Source organism: Aulonocara stuartgranti (genome assembly GCF_965226115.1).
Source record: "Aulonocara stuartgranti genome assembly, chromosome: 9".
Classification (NCBI taxonomy): domain Eukaryota; kingdom Metazoa; phylum Chordata; class Actinopteri; order Cichliformes; family Cichlidae; genus Aulonocara; species Aulonocara stuartgranti.
The window spans coordinates 23,582,376-23,599,968 of NC_138960.1; the positions used below are offsets into that span (position 1 = coordinate 23,582,376).

Here is a 17,593-nt window from a genome sequence, read left to right on the forward strand (position 1 = left end):
CATTATTGCTACAGGCTATGCCGCATATTTCCGAATGAGCGTCGGTGTGTTTTTGTGGTGCAAGCTTCATCGCCTTATCACAGTCTGTGGTTTATCACCTTTCGTATCGCTTGTTTACATCGTGAAGAATTACCTTCACGTACTCCCAACAATAATTCTTCTGCATGCGAGTGCTTTTTAACAATGTGGCTTCGTATAGGCTGCTGCAGTGTGTTACAATAGGGGCCTCGTGTTGTGTTTATGGTAATAGCAGCAAATCTCGTGTTTATACTACTGTGCATCCCCCTCCTCCTCCTCCTCCTCCTCCTCCCGTGTAGTAGTCCATTCTTCTGTATCCCTATAGATACGCGTGAAACGTTTCTTATGCGCTATCGATGTCACCCCGATTGAATTGTAAACATTATATAAGGAGAAGCTCCTGTAATTTCTCACAGGAATGAGGAAATGCTTAAAAAATACAGTGTGGACATGGGTGTAGCTGCGGGATATATTGATCAAACCTTGCAGCAGCTGGAGGTTAGCGCACCAGCTCGGCTTACTAAAGACAACAGCAGCACTGCGAAGAAAACGATCAATGCCTTCATTTGTATGCGGTGCACAACCATGCGACAGCTGCTGTAGCATCGTTTCTTTGCATGCATTTGTTCCAGACATGCATTCAAGTGCTCTTTGCGGAAGCTAAATGTCGCCTCCGCGTGCACACAAGCGGAACTGTACGTGAATGCAACGCGGCGTGCAGACACGAGGTCCTCGGGGTCCCTCTGGTGGTGATTTAATTGCACTGCAATTCAGGCGAAAATAAGGAAGGAAATAAGTTGCTTTAAAATACCTGGAAATTATGTACTACGTAAAATTACTTAGAGTATAATTTGTGTCTGATTTCCTGTTGAATACACTAGCCAAAATGAATGCATAATGTGTAATGATAGTATAATGATTGATGTAAATACTTGAATTATTACCTCCTTACTCTGTTGTATTTGTCGGTTAATGCAATTACATTGTAATTTCAGGTCAAATACATGGAAAGTCAAGGGGAATTTCACCTTTAGTCACAGGCTGTATTAGAAAGTGTTATTATGTTTCAGTATACTATTACAGCATATTAAAACAAAACAAAAATAAACAGTCACCTTTACTGATTATTAATGTTAATGTTGTTTGGTTTTTTTTTTTGCTGCTATAAATGTACACCCACTCACTGAAGTAATATTTTTTATAATCAAACACAAGCAGCCTGAGTGTGTTTTCCAGCTCAGTCACTGTTAAAAATAGAGACGACTAAGTTTGGCAGGCCAAAGCCAGCTACTGTCAGATACTAGGTATGCTTCCCATCAGTTGTGACATTAAAATAGATCAAATGATATTTATTGATTGGCTGATTTTTGTAATTAATAATAGCAGTAATATTAATAGTCATTTAGTCTGATAGACTAGCTGTGCTGATGACTCATTTTAAACGTTGAGCATTTCATGCTTTCTGTATAATCAACACATTTGGCGAGCTTTTTTGAGTCATTTCTTTTATTAATATCTACACTTACTATGACGGGAATTCAGTGGTGATGTAAGACGACAAATAAAGCTCAGTGTTTGTTTTATACTTTCCAGACCGAGATAACACTGCACTTGTTTAATGAATGTTTTTATGTTTATTTTGTAGGATTAATAACAAGAACCACATAAATCTGTTTAGAGGGGAAACGAATGTAAAACGCTTTGTTTAAAGAATAGACACGATAATTAGCTGAGCGGTAGCTCTGCTGCTTTACTGTTGTGTCACTCGACTCATTTGACTGTGACGCATCAAATCCTTCACATTTGTCCACGAGCATCGCGGCTTCAGTCAGGACGCCCGTGGAGAGCTGTGTGAACTTACAGACAGCCACAACTGTACAGGAAACTGGTGGTTTTTTTCTTTCAAAATAAGATTGTTGTGGTTCAAATATCAGAATCAGAATACTTTAGGGTTCACAAAATGATGAGGTTCAACCATAATCTGGTAAATTGTTCCCATATCCGGGATTTATGGCGGACTGTGTTTTTCCTTTGTTCCAGTTCATTCGCAATAAATCAATAAATAAAAATCCTAGGCCTAATTACACTAAAACTGAGCTTTACGAACATCTGCTTTAATTAACACTTTGCTATTCTAAAGCGAGTAATTGGATGCGCTGTTTTTATTTAGATTACCTTGTCATTTGAAGTGCTCATTTCATTTCAAGTCATCATGTTAGTAAAGAGGAAGAAAGTGTATTTGATGATTATGTGGCTATTTGAATGAAAGCAACACCACAATGGACTTTTTGAAAGTAAATTAAAACCCAGTAAACGTGGTATTCTTAGTGAACTAGTTATGAGACTTCTTAAAACATAAAAATAAAAACGTTCACTATTTTGTAAGGATTTTTTGCACTTTAAAGTTAAAGCATCTTTTCCTGTTTATCAGCATGAAAACATTTTTTAAAAGTTTGACTTTTTTAAAGAAACTTTTGCTCATTGATCTAAGGCAGTAAAGCATGATCGCTCATAACGAAGGCGCACGTGTGCGTAAACCATGAATTTTATTTTGAAATAATTCAACTGAAAAGTGTTTTTTGGCTTTATTTCGTCGGACTTGATTCTGTCGAAGAGGACTGGGTCCTGTTACAGTTTGGAGTCTAAAATTAGGGAGGCACCCCAACTGCAAATGACGCAAGAGGACTAAACTGGACAGTCTAGTCGTCTCTGTGTGTCAATGACAGCGGGACTCAGAGCCATGGAAACCTTCCCTACAACTTTGCTGTTGTTGATGACACGGAGAGTATTTTTAGCTATTGTTGTCATCTTTCCGTAACAGCCCAGCCGCGCCGTTCAGTATAAAGGACTCTTTCAAAATGCAGTTGTACAACAGTGTGCTGACACACTACCCGAGGTCGTCTCGCAAAGTTACAATAACTTTGTCGACCGCTTCTGCGCGTTTGAACGGGGCAAGTTCCTCTGAGGCTGACAGGCCGGGATTTACTCAACCAGACGCAACTTCAGCGACCAACGGTGATCCGGTGAGCGAGTCTGTGTCTTCCGCAAACATGCCTGCCTTGTCGTGTTACGAAGCTTCAACCATGAGGCCAATTTACTTCACCTCGACTGCTGAAATTTTAATCCGGAGACCTGATGGAGTGGAGAGGTCTGTGCCTGTGCATGTTATGAGGGAGTCCAAAGTCAAACCACCTTCCCCAGACTCTCATAGCGGTGAAACTTTACTCTGTAATGACTGCGACCCTGATGTGATAGTGGACTTGATAGATCAATTGAGCAATGGGACAGATGAGCTTTTCCCAGACTGCCCAGAACTGACTGGAAATCAGCTTACCAACAGCAACAACACCAGTGGACCCAGAATAGAAGAATACAAGAGAACGGTGGAAACTTCAGGTGGGGATGATGGAATTTCACTAACTATTACCCCCTTCAGAAGCAAGACGTGGGCCTCATTGAAAGACAAGGAGCTGGTTCCCCCCAAGGCAGTACAGCCTAAGGGTCTCATAAAAGAAGATTTTAGCTTAATGAGCACGACCAAAGCTGCTCCAGCATCAGAAGAGAGACGGGCTTTTGAGCTCAGTGTTCTGCAGGAGTCCCCTCCACAGAGAGTCCAGGAGAGAGGGGAGATCAACGACAAAGTCGCCCGATACCTGGCTGAAGTGGAAAAGCAAAATAAGTACCTCCAGGAGAGGCACAAATACAGGTATCAAATCATTCCAGATGGCAACTGTCTGTACAGGGCTGTGTCTAAAGCCACATACGGGGACCAGTCGAGACATGCAGAGCTGAGGGAGCGGACGGTGCACCACATCGCTGACCACCTTGACGAGTTCAACCCTATCATTGAAGAGGATGTGGGGGAATTCCTGATCAATGCAGCGCAGGACGGCACTTGGGCCGGTTACCCCGAGCTTCTCGCCATGAGCCAGATGCTGAATGTCAACATCCACCTCACAACAGGGGGCAGCTTGGAGAGTCCCACTGTCTCCACCATGGTGCACTTTCTTGGAGAGGAGGATCCTTCCAAACCAGCTATCTGGCTGAGTTGGCTGAGCAACGGTCACTATGACGTTCTCTTGGACAGGTGTCTGCCCAACCCAGAGTATGAGGACTGGTGCCGAAACTCGCAGATGCAAAAGAAACGGGACGAGGAACTGGCAAAGTCGATGGCAGCCTCATTATCCAAAATGTACATTGAGCAGAATGGGTCCGTGTAAACGAAATACAGCGCATTACAGAGGAATAGAGATGAATGGTTCTGCTTTGTTTCTACGTGCTTTAAATTATTGTTTTTTAAGGATTTTTTAAGGAGCAAAAAGACGTGCAGTGCACATACTTTGGTTCATGTCTATGCCAGCGTTTTGAAATTAACGCTAGTTGTCTCCGAAAGAGTTTGACAGTGTGTGAGTCTGTTCTTGATAGTTTGGGTGATGTTGACATGAGTGAAATTCTCTAATGCTGTTCAGATGTGGCTGAGTGCTTTTGGAGTGTACTATTTTTATTTGCCCTCTCTCAGCTGACCAGTTATTATTATTTTTTTGTCGTGCTTCTCATGCTTTGGCAACTGCCCAATATTTTCAGACAAAGAGAAATCTGGTTTGCATTTTCCATGTGTTTAGCTACTCATTTGCACAAAATTCCTCTAAGAGTAGTTCACAGTGCTTGGTTTGTGTCTGCGAGAATGATTCAACGGTTCATTTTCCATTATTCCAGTACTTTTTCGACATTTGACAAAGAATTTCAAAATAAAGTTAAGACAAAAACACACTAACTTGCAGTGGCTTCATTTTTAATTTACATGCTCGTTGTCCCGCTATTTGTTTATCGCCTACATTTTCATACATTTGTTATTCAGCTTTAGCGATATCCACTGTTTCATCTTAGGTGTAAGGCAGTCCATAACCACCACATCACCACCACAGTTCATGCTGCAGTCATCCTCCACTCACCAGTGTCCTAAAGTGAAAAGTGATGTTGGGAATTTATTACATGATGTAGTGACCCTGCAGCCTCTCATTCAGGTCAGGCTGCCGAACTCGGTGTATTAAGGGACCACGGCTTCAATACACAGAGTACAAGGGAATGTGCTCTGTGTACTGAGCTATGTTAAAGCTTAAATAAAGGGTGCACAGTCACGGTATAGGCCAAAATGTCATTTCTTCTGTAATTGTTTTCTTTTTTAAAAACTGTAGATTCTGCTTGATTTCCTAAAAACTATATAAAAGGAAAGCAAACCACCCAAATACAGCTTGCAAATACTATAAGCTAATCTCAACATATGGATGTATTCATATTGTAATAATACTTTCCTTTTTGGCATTTCACATTAATGTCTGCTGTTCTAAATACACTTGCCGGTCACTTCATTAGCTACATCTGTTCAGATGCTCACGGATACAAATATCTATTTATCAACACCTGAGTGCATTTAGGCATCTAGACATGATCAAAAACCTGCTGAAGTTCAAACTGAGCGTCAGAATGGGTAGAAGTGTCTATGAACGTGGCATTGCTGTTGGTGCCAGACTGGCTGGTCTCGGTATTTCAGACTTGCTTATCTAATGGGATGGGATCGCTGGGGTTTACAGAGAATGCTCTGAAAGAGAAAAAAGTCGAGTGAGTTTAAGTCCTCCAGCCAAAATACCAGAGGTTGGAGGAGAAAGGCCAAGGAAGGAAATACACCAGTCACATCAAGGGGTGTCGAACTCCAGGCCTCGAGGGCCGGTGTCCTGCAGGTTTTAGATCTCACCCTGAATCAACACACCTGAATCAAACGATTAGTTCATTACCAGGCCTCTGGAGAACTTTAAGACATGTTGAGGAGGTAATTTAGCCATTTGAATCAGCTGCGATGGATGAAGGACACATCTAAAACCTGCAGGACACCGGCCCTCGAGGCCTGGAGTTCAACACCTGTCATTACAACCGAGTAAGAAGAGCATCGCTAAATGTGCAAAACCTTGAACCTCGAAGCGGTTGGGCTACAGCAAACAGAAGACCACACTGGGTGTTGCTCCTTTAAGTTAAGAACAGCCAAAAGTTACACGGGCTCACCAAAATGAGACACAGCAGAAAACTGGAAAAACGCTGCAATGAACGAATGCTATGAATCTCATTTTCTTTTGCTTCTGCCGTTTGGTGTAAACAACATTAAAGCATGGATCCATCCTGCCTTCTATCAACACTTCTGGCTGGTTGTGTAAGGGCGAGGGAGATGTCTTCTTTGCACACTTTGGGCTCATAAGTACAAACTGAGTGTCATTTAATTGCTGCAGGCTGCCTGAGTATTGTTCCTGACCATGTCCATCCCTTTATGATCACAGTGTCCTGTTTCGTGAACATGACAAAGACATATAGAGAAACTTATTCAGCTGCTTTTTAAAGCCATATGTGTAATTTATGAAAAACTCATGTACTGATAAATATTGCGCCTTCCTTCCGTTAGGTGGCACTGTATGCTCCCAGATGCTCAGACAAGGTATCAATAAAGGTATTTGTATTCTTTTAAAAACAGATTACAGCGTTGGATTATGGGATACAATACGCAGAGTTAAAGTGACTGCGCAGTGGTCTTCAAAAATGTGAAATGGCATGTTTTGGTATCACGGGATGCGATGACTGGGAGAAATGGTGGTTTATAAAGTTTTACATTTATAATTTCTAAGACCACCCAAGTTAGATTTTGAACATTGATTAAGAGCTTCCTGACTCTGGCAGCTGGAAAATGTTCAAAATGTCCGAAAATATGATATGTGGTATGAAAATCCAACATTATTGTGTTTTTACAGCCCCCGATTTAAACTTTATTATGGATTCTTTACAGTGATGACGTAACGCTGCAGTCACCGTCATTTGTGTGTGTGGGGAAAAGTTTTATGATTTTTAATACGGGGGGAGGGATAGTGCCTCTCCTGTTCCTGCGAGTCTACTACGTTCACAAGGCTTCTTAGAGCAGAGGGGCAGGTGAGAGTTGGACCGAGCTGGCTGCTTCACCGCAGTACTGGCACACAGTCAGCTCAGAGACGCACAGGGGGCAGAGGGAAAGTCATCCACGGACGCCCGTCTCCGGTGTGTAGTGTCGAAGGATTCCCACGCGCAACACGGACGGCGACGCGGTCACCTCGACGCGGTAAAGCCTCCCCACCCCACCAGCCCCCTGCTCGGAAGTTGGCTGTTACTTTTAAAACAGCACAGAGAAGAGCGGTGAAGTCCTGGAGCTCTGACCTGAGAGCCTGTAACAGACATGTCGGGACACCGGGTGCAATTCGCGGACCTTCTTCCGAGTGATCATAAAGGAAGTCCCAAATCTCACAGTAAGAAAACAAATATACACATATATATATCTGTTGACCTTGATTTTAACAGATGCCAAGTCTAAATTATGAAAACTTTGCAGAAAATCTAAAGATGCCGTGTTTAAAGTTTTTACTCACAGTTAAATACTGCTGTTGCTTAACTTTAGTTACCCAAATAGATCCGTTACATTGCTGCTTTCCTAGTATCCTGTATCTGTGCCCTACTGTAGTCAAAACAGTTAAGCTGCCCTCTCTGCGCTGTCTTGCATTGTATTACACTCCTCTTCATGATGCAGTTATCAGCAGAAAACAGTCAATCCTCGATGATTACATGTATTTTTATTTAAATATGAAATGTTACATGCTGCCTTCTTTCTTGCTTTCTTGCTCATTGATATCTATGTTAATGTCATACTGCACATGTTATATATGAGTGACAGTGTGTGGCCTTTGTGTTGACCCCCTGCTTTGCCCCACTCCTCGGTGTGATCCCATTCAGTCTCCACTCAGGACACTTATCTGAAGTGGCAGTTGCCCTTTACGTGCTGCAGCTAACTTTTTCTCCTCAGGCCTCCTCTCATTGAGTGTCATGCTGTGTCTTAAGTAAGGTGACACTCAGGTTTGGGCACATTTATTGACCACTACAACTCACAGTATTAAAAGCACAACGCTATTGGCTGTAGAACAGAGCCGGATTTGGGGACTTGGATTTAGTGCTCTTTATTGCTCTGCTGGTTTAAAGGAGTGCTTGTGATTGCATGTGAGGTGTGACAGAGTCAGCGGTGCTCGCCTCTGCTGCTGTATGCTGCAGTGTATGCACTCCAGCATGAGACACAGCTCATCTCCATGGTGACAGGTTGAGTGACAGAGCACGTGAAAAAGGATGCAATGGAAAATTGCCAGTTTGCTGCAAACCCCTCCAGAAGGGTGGCATCTATAACACACTGTGGTTCCACAACGGCACATGTGCACGGCTTGGGATTTATATCTTCGATGGCAGCTGTACTAACACCATGATGTGTGTGTTTGTGTCACATTCAGTAGTGTGCGTGTGAACAGCAGAAGTGCTGATGTTGTGTGCAGGTTAGGCTCAGCTTGTATGCAGGGCATGCTGGGTTTGATGGTGGAAGGACACAAAAGCAGCTTCAGCAGCAAACTACACATTCTGACTCAGCCCATCCATGTTTTTTGTGGGTTTTTCCCCACGTTGCTTGCTTGGAACCAGGTGATAGTGGGGTCAAGTTTCAGGCTCTTCTCTTTTTATGATGTGCAGACACACAGCATCCACATTCCACAATAACATAAGCAACTTGACGAGTTTATTGCGAGCAATCATCTCTCATTCAAATATTGTATTAGCAGCATCAAATTAAAAAGAAAAAAAAGTACCTGCATAGCAGCAGAACAGCAAGTCATTCATCACTCTGTTCATTTTCACAGCTATAACAGCTAATGATCTTGGCATCATATAGAGAGAACATTACAGCAGATGCGAATATGTCAACTCACATTACTGGTACTGAGGAAGCATTGTTGCTTTTGCCGCTGTGCAATTTGCATGAGTCAAAGAAGGAATCAGCAATATGTTTTTGTCGACATTGTCAAAAATACACTGTTGTTGCTGCGGCGTTTCTGCCCTGGATTTGTCTTTCCGAAAACAGGCAGCATTGTGGCGTCTTTCTTCCTCGGTTATTTTATATTCATAATGTTTGCTTTGCTATCCAAGCAGACTTTTCAGTTTATAAAACTGTATACGATTGCAAGTTATTACTTCACTTTTTAGAATTATTGAGAATCTGTGCATGATAGCATCCGTTTTATCATACCTATTATCCACAGAGATAAATGGCCTGTATTTATATAGCGCTTTACTAGTCCCTAAGGACCCCAAAGCGCTTTACATATCCAGTCATCCACCCATTAACACACACTGGTGATGGCAAGCTACATTGTAGCCACAGCCACCCTGGGGCGCACTGACAGAGGCGAGGCTGCCGGACACTGGCGCCACCGGGCCCTCTGACCACCACCAGTAGGCAACGGGTGAAGTGTCTTGCCCAAGGACACAACGACCGAGACTGTCCAAGCCGGGGCTCGAACCGGCAACCTTCCGATTACAAGGCGAACTCCCAACTCTTGAGCCACGATCGCCCACAGAGCTATGTGCAGACAATGTAAAGTATTTAATTTATTTGAAAACGCTAAACACATCCACCCCAGTGGTCAATTTTGGGGGAAATTCAGGTTATTGAGCTGTGCTAGTGTGTATCAACAGCAGCAGACATGTTTTCAGATGGATGTGGTCTTGAAGACAAGGTCAAGCTCTTAGTTAGTCCATAGGCTAATGTTACTAATGAACACATGGCCCACTAATTTTGTAGTTCTGTGCCACTGCCAGTGCCATCTTTTTGGTACTATCTTTAGCCATTATTATTACTGATGATGATGTTTGAAATTTAAATACACGGAACATTTTTCTCTATATTATCCACCGAAAAATGACATTGCATTGTTGAAAAGAAGTAAAACCTTAAATCTATTTCTAGACACTTAATAGAATCTCTACGAATTTCAATGATCAAAAAGTCTTTTAGATTTTACATTGAAATATTACCACGATTTATCTTTTGTCTTTCAGAAATTTCACAATGTATATGATCAATACATGCTTTTGATTCAAAGACTTATCTGTGTGTTGAGAAGGATTAACTGTGACTAAGATGGTGATATGTCTTTCAGTGAGCTATTATACCCTGGACAGCTGCACTCGGGACCATGATGTGCATCATCTCATGTTTCCAACAATATTTGCAGATTATGTCAACAGTCTTGGGTGGTGAAAAGAAGATATCTTGTACGGAGTTCCCATCAAAGTTCTTATACAAAGAGAACTGTTTCACTATTCATCTCAGTCTTTAACTACGTCTTAGGTGGTCTATACCAACATGTTATGTTAACCAGTGCTGTTATCCTGTAAGGCTTCCATGGCATAACAAACTATGACCTCCATATTCCTCTTCATGCCCATTACTGATCATCACTGATCTCACTTTGACAAAGCTTATAGTTAGGCCTGTTCTCCTGTTTCCGTTTGCTATCTTCTTTTTCCCATCACCACCAACTGGTTGGGGCAAATAGCTGCCCCTCCTTGAACCTGGTTTTGCTGGAGTTTTCTTCCTGCTGAAAGGGAGTTTTTCTGTCCCACTGTTGCCAAGTGCTTGCTCGTAATAGATCGCCTGCTCATTGGGTTTTTTACTCTAATATATTAGCATCTTTAATCCACAATGCAAAGGGCCTTGGGGTGACTTTATTATGAATTGGTACTTGTTATGTGCAGCAGTGAATGCAGTGTCACGTTTGCTGTAGTGTGAATGTGTAAAAAGCTGCTTTAAATTAAAAGAGCAGGAAGACAGCTCAAGATGTATAACCAGTGCGTCACATTTGCATGTTCAAATGCAATACCGTATCTGATCTTGATTTAATTACTTTACTAAGTTCTGAGCAGATGGCAAAATTTGCTTCATATAATGTGAAAAGTTGTTGTTCTCACATAGGAGAAACACAATTTAATAACAACAACACTGTAAAAGAAGAGGGTCAAAGCAAATGAACCAAGAAATATTCAGTCATAATTAAAAGGGACCATGCCGTGTTGTTTAATCCATTAGCCCATTAACTTTTTGTCAGGATGTCCATGGCGGCATGTTATCATACTTTTGGTCTCTGTGTGATTGCCTTGGGAAATTGGCAAATGATGTGTTGGTGCAATAATCCCAAAATATGCTTCTTTACCAGCTCAGGAATGCAGGCAGTGTCTGTGCCAGTGTCAGGCTTTTGAAACCAGTGGGAGATGCACTCTCTGCAGCTTAAAACACGCTGTGGAAACAAATCAAATGAATGTAAAGGTGAGGATGATGCATAGCTTTAATTTCCTCACACAGACTTTCTATCGATAGTTCACTTACTACTATATTAACATAATCTTTGAGTGAATGGCTGTCTAGTAAGGTGTGAAATGCCATATGTAGCGGGCTGATCAAATTTGATAGTCACTTGAACGGACTCTTCTGGAAATGACCAAGCTCCTGAGATGCTTAACAGCTGTTTTCACAGCAGATTGAAAGCATGTCCCTTAGGGGCTCTTAAGTTTCTTAAGAGAGTAAAACAAAGATTTAAGGGTATGCGGTGGCTTTATCTGCCAGACAACAATATATTGGTGCTTTTCCGCCTTTAACTGGGGATGCTGCATTCTGACAAAAGGCAGTAATCTTGAGTTTTTACCCACTGTGTTTATTTTTCCACTGAAAATACTGATACCTCTTTGTATCTAAGCTTATGAGCTCCATCAGTGTTAGACATTGTGACAGTTATTACTACCACAAAATTACTGAAATTTTATATTTTTAAAGCAAGTTTAATTCATTGATATTAATATGTAGTGCAGTCATGTTCAGTTAAGGTTTAATTCTGAACTCTGTTATCTCATCTGTGGACTTAAATACGAGGACACAGGAGTGTGGCGTTATCTGTGACCTTGCAGTGCTTTTGCTGGGAGCATCTCTTATCCAAATAATTACAAACTTGACACTAGGATTAGATCTTGAGCAACACATGTGCCAAGTTTTGAATAGGATTGACTGGTGATCAAGATTGGCAAAGAGCAGACAGACTAACATATACAACAGGTACAGCAGGTTGTCCACTGCTGTTATAGATTTGGTGGTTTGATCTCTGACCTCACCATGAGCTCAAGTGTCCTTTGACAAGATGCTGATCAAGTCCCTCCCAATACCAGGCAAGGTCCTCATGTGACAGCTCTGCAAGCATTGTGTGTTTGTGTGTGTGAAAATGAGTGAATGAGAAACACATTTTAAGCACTTAAAGTTAAAGGACACGAGTACAGACCATTTACATGCAGAGATTCCTTTATTTAACAGTGAGATTACATGTAATGTACGTGGAGTGCTCAGTAAATCTTTTCAAATATACTTGTGTGTATTTGATCTTACATTTCATCCATTTTCTGCTGACATTTTCACATTGCTCACTTTGTTCAACTTCAATGTTTTTAAGGAAAACTCAAAGCACTCTCTACATCAGGGGTGTCAAACTCAAATACACAGTGGGCCAAAATTCAAAACTGGAACAAAGTCGCGGGCTAACGTTAATATTTATTGAAAAAAAAAAAAATCTTCCTCCAGATATAAGAATGAATCTTTTCTTATGGACTCAAATAAGTTTTGCTGGAAAACTGAATATGGAACAAGCAAAGCTTAATACTAAACAATATATATATTAGCTGTATAATACCAGTAGGCCAGCTCTAATAGTAATTTGGTATGGCTTCGCGGGCCAAATGTAATTAGGCTGCGGGCCAAATTTGGCCCGCGGGCCAGAGTTTGACACCTATGCGCTACATGTAAATATTGAAAAGGGGGAAAAAACAGACGCGTTGCATTCTGCTTCCTGACTTGTGATTTTTTTTTTGTTCCATCATCAAGTATTTGTGAGAAGGGCGAGTTAACATAAAGGTCATTTTTGAGAAATGAAGTCAAAGGCAAATATTGTTTTGAAAAGCCCCCACACACACCCCTCGCCGAAAAAAAGGAAATACCACAAGAGGAGTGCAACTTATTGTACAGTAGATTGTGGCTAGAATTACTTTTGGTTGAGTCATCACTGCTGTCTCACAGAATGGCTTTGCATCATTAAACAGTGCGTGCCTAATGAATTATCCATCCTCTTCTGGCTTCTCTGTCTATCCAGCAGCAGGACGCTGATTTGCTGCAAAGAGGAACCAGATGTTTTCTCTCTTTCTTTTTTTTTTTTTAAATTCTGTGTTTTGTTTTGTTTTTGTTTTTTTTAATGGTTCCTTCTCATGAGTTCCTTCCTAAAGAGGATGTAATGAAGTATCTACATTTTTCTCTCAGAAGCAGTAGAACTTTGGAAGTGCACGCAAAATTTGACAACGTCAGACGAGACGAATGGCAGGATAATGAAGTATACCTGTGTTCCACGGCAACAGCTGCACACAGGCCGCTAAGCACGATGCAGTTAAAGCTCCTCATTGGCTGCTGCAGCTTAGAGCTCGCAGACTTCTCAACATTGTTGTTCCCGTCACTGAGTTTTCGTCGCTTGTGGAACGAGTTGAGGAGTAAACAAACACGTCTATCATGTTTATAGTCATCTTAAGTCTGGGAGGATATAAGGCTTGATAGCACACAGGCAGGAAAGTACACTGTTAAAATGATGACTCCCGAACGCGCCATAGCTCCCTGCACAGCTGTCATTCATCCACCCCGAGCAGTGGTTTTTGAAATATCTGTACTTCTTTATTGCTGATTAGAGACAATCTGGTTGCCTTTCTGTGCAGTTGGAACACAGGGTGTAATAACATTCTTTGCATGTTCTCCCCCAAGCAGTAATGATGCATGATATCAGGCCTTATGACATTTTTTTTAGCGAAGGGAACAAAAAATTGACTCGGACACAGATGAGTGAGAAGTCAAATAGCCTCTCCTTTGATGTTGCAGCGAGGTCATGTTCAAAGGAAAATATCAAATAGGTAAGTTGGGGAGAAAATGAGGCAGTGTTTATGTGAGTGAGGCTGTGTGGTGATGCTTAATATTAAGTGTGTGTCTTTGTGTATATGAGTGTGCAGGGTTACCTGATAATTAGGCTTTTTTTGTGGGGGCTTATCATCAAACTCCACGCTGATGATATGAAGTCACCAACTGGGATTTTAATGACTTTCCAAATCAATCAAAAGTTCTGGGTCACTTCCACAGATGTCAGCCTAGACACACACACACACACGCACACACACACACACGTACACACAACTGATTTTTCATGTTGTGAGAATAGGACACATTCTGGGCGGGAGGTCTGTTCACTTTTTTTTGCAACTAACTTTTATATCTGCTCATTAGATGTGAAGTTAAAATCCACAGCTAGTTAGCTTAAGTGATCAAAGACTGGAAAATTAGTGATTCACCAATTGCAATTTTCTTATCTGATTCCAATTTCCAATTTTTCTCTAAGGCTACGTTCACACTGCAGGTCTTAATGCTCAATTCCGATTTTTTTGTCTGCCTGTTCACACTACAAATAAAATGCGACAGCAAACGCGCTCTAGTGTGAACGCTCAAAGCGGCCCACATGCGCAAAAGAAGACGTCATACACAACGCGCTCTGTTTAGACCCAGACCAAACAGTATTGTTTGACTGATGGCCCTTAATATAAAGACTTTGGACTTTACGTTTCCCAATTTTTGCTTGAAGTTAGTTATTTACATAATAATGTAAATAACCTAATAATTATCCTTATTGCTGTTTTAGAGGAGCGGTGCTTCAAAGGATAGTTGCAGATTTCTGTCAGAATCTGCAGATTATACAGTACAAATAACATGTTCACGTTGTCTTCCCAACAGTTTGACTAATATCTACACTGGATGGCCAGGAAGCATTCACGATGTCTTCTCCGGCGCTGATAATTGGCGTCTTTTTTGTGTCAGTGACATAAAAGATGGATTTAATGCGACGTGACCATTCAAACAGCAGTCGCTTTCTGAAACATCGGATATGTATTGGATTCAGTACCACATAAGAAAGTGACCCAGATCGGATTTGAAAATATCGGATTTGTGCCTTTCACACTGTCATACCATGATCGGATATGGGTCGCATAGGGTCAAAAAAATCGGATTTGATGCGCTTTCGCCTGCAGTGTGAACGTAGCCTAAGTGTGACCTGCCTATCCGGATTTTTATCGCTTATCTTTCTAAGAAATAGAATAGAATAGAAAAGCCCTTTATTGTCATCGTACATATACAATGAAATTGTGGGTGCTCCACACCAACTGTGCCAGAATAAAATAGAAATAGTAGACAGCAGGAATAAATAGCAAACAGGAGAAATATATGCAATCAAGAGACACATTAGAAAACAAAGTTGTGCAAAGAAAAAACTGAATAAAGTCTGTGTGTGAGTGGCTGAGTGATGGGGGTTACTCAGACCGTGGCTCGGATTATTGGGGATGTGGGGGGATAGTGTTTATTGACAGTCCGAATGGCCCAGGGAAAGAAGCTGTTTGTGAGTAAGTACTGTAACTGACGTGCGAACAAAACCCGACTTCTCTTCAGTTTTTTTTTTCATAATAAAATAAATTGTTACATTTTTTCCCCCCAGACTGCAGTAAATTACAGGATCTGCTGTCAGTTAAAATTATGAAAATAAAGTAATGTTCTACTATAAGGAGGCACAAATAACTGAAAAAGCAGTTTCTTTACACCCACGTTGAAATATGACATGACATATTTTACCTTACCAAACAACAGCAAGTGCATCAGATTTATACAATAAAACAAATGTCAAGTACTTACATAATTTTCCATATTCATAACTTCACCCGACAGCAAGACATTGACCAGTTTTCTCTTTTTCACTCATCTCTTTAATTTTCCTCATAATTACTCTGATTCTTTGCTCATACCGAGGCTGCTGGCTTGTGGCTGGATCTGAGCTCTGGATAGCTTTGGCTTTCGTCACTTTGCCTTTGTTGCCTTCTTTAAAATGTCCATGTTCAGCTGGGTGAAGGTCATTTCAGCGTCTGATTAGGTTTGTTTTTAAGAACGTTTCCCCTGTGGTTTATTTTGGTGAGCTTTGTGTCTTCCTCACTCACAATGAAGACACACTAGCGTCCAATCACCAGTCGGGGCCAAGACCGCTAAAAAATCTCTCGATTTGTGTCCCTGGCCAGTCAGTCTGTGCTTGAACAAATTCTTTAAGTTTTTGTTGCCTTGGTTTTGGTTCAAGTTCAATTGAGTCTTCTTCTTCATGTTTTTTCCAGACACTAATATTTTGTGGTAAGTATGCATTGCGTTGACACACAATCTGTGCAAACTAGGATGCAAAAGACACATTTCATCAGGACCTATAAGGTAAACACATTTTCTCACTTACACAGTCTCTCTGACAAGCCCCTCCTGGTTATATGTAATTTATGCTCACTTCGATAAAAACAAGCCATCTGACACCACTCATTTGAAATTCCAAACATTTTGCTTCAGTATCTAATTTGATAACTGAGCTTGTGGATGGGAAAATAATCCACTCCCAGTCAATAACCACAAGCCACTCCTGTCAGTGTGATAAATGGGAGGTTTAGCACGAGGCTACAAGTGGGGGTTTGTAAGTGGATGGGACGCCGCTGATTGGGTGCGGTCGTAGCAAAGGGCTGTGGGAGGAAAACATCCATCCAGAAAGTGCTGAGAAGTTTGGTGATGACCCTATAGCACATTATAGGAGTTTCCAGCTGGTTGCTGGAAGACTGAAGGGAGAATAGGGAGTGACAGACTAAGCAGTGCCCTGTTGCTTTATCAAAAAACATTATCAGTAATACTATTTCTCATGAGAGAAGGCAAATAATTATAGGCATTCTATGCACAGTAAATTCTTTGCCTTCTTTTCACTTGCTGTGAATTTTCAGGTCAAGTTGGGCTAATCCACTTTGCTCCCTGGATAGTCTATGAAATACCAGCATGCCAATAAGTGTGATGCTGGCATCAGCAAATGGCTGCTGATCCTTTGATTCATACTTTAATCTGAAGACAAAAGATTATTTTTTTTAAATTAGAGCCCTTTCTATTATATTAAACCACCTACTGCATTTAAATCCAGCCATTCTCTATTTGAAAGATGAATAGGGCTCTTACAGAAACGCAATTCTCTCTCATTTCTTTTGTATAAATGCTCCCAATTAGAAAGGGAAAACAAATTTGAAATCACTCTGCGGAGTTCATTCTTTGTTATGATTGATGACTGATGATGATTTTGCCTCAGCCCCGGCACCTTTCGCCTTAGCTTATCAGAGCGCGTACAGCTGCTTTAGTGGCCGGAAAACTGTGATATTTAACGAGACTCTCTGTTATGCACTGTATGTGACACTGAATGCCATGATGATGCGGACTTGGCTGTCAGGAGCCACTGCAAAGGCCAGCAGTTGTGTAAGAGATTTAATGGCTGTGGCTGGGAGCCTAAAGAGAGGGCAGCAATCATCAGACCTTTTGGCAAGGTTAGCTCGGTCCTTTATTCTCTGCTTCTCTCTTTCAATCGCTCTGTTAGTCATCCTAAAGTAATACTCTGGTGCTTCCAAACTCTAGTCCTTATGTTGCCAGTAACTTTTTAACAGAAATCACAAATGTAAGCTTGATGATATCTTTGATGCACCAGTGTAAGGAAGGATGAATTAAAGCTTTCATTTTACCTGTTTTCTT

General features: G+C 41.3%; 2 protein-coding genes across 3 annotated transcripts in view; both read left to right on the top strand.

The window, feature by feature from the left end:
* The window catches only part of kiaa1217 (KIAA1217 ortholog), a 169,649-nt gene that overhangs the window by 29,773 nt on the left and 122,283 nt on the right, over window positions 1-17,593 (top strand). The window contains exon 1 of one of the 2 annotated variants that reach the window (XM_082546034.1): window positions 6,580-7,334. The exons of the other annotated variant lie outside the window; for it this stretch is intronic. Within the exon in view, the coding sequence (XP_082402160.1) occupies window positions 7,265-7,334 (70 nt within the window). The 5' untranslated portion in view covers window positions 6,580-7,264. Of the gene's footprint in view, window positions 1-6,579; window positions 7,335-17,593 lie in introns of those variants that run through there. 2 annotated transcript variants of the gene reach the window in all.
* otud1 (OTU deubiquitinase 1) lies at window positions 2,578-4,788 on the top strand. Its single transcript, XM_082545503.1, has one exon. The coding sequence runs from the start codon at window positions 2,877-2,879 to the stop codon at window positions 4,236-4,238; it is 1,362 nt and encodes a 453-aa protein (XP_082401629.1). The 5' UTR covers window positions 2,578-2,876; the 3' UTR covers window positions 4,239-4,788.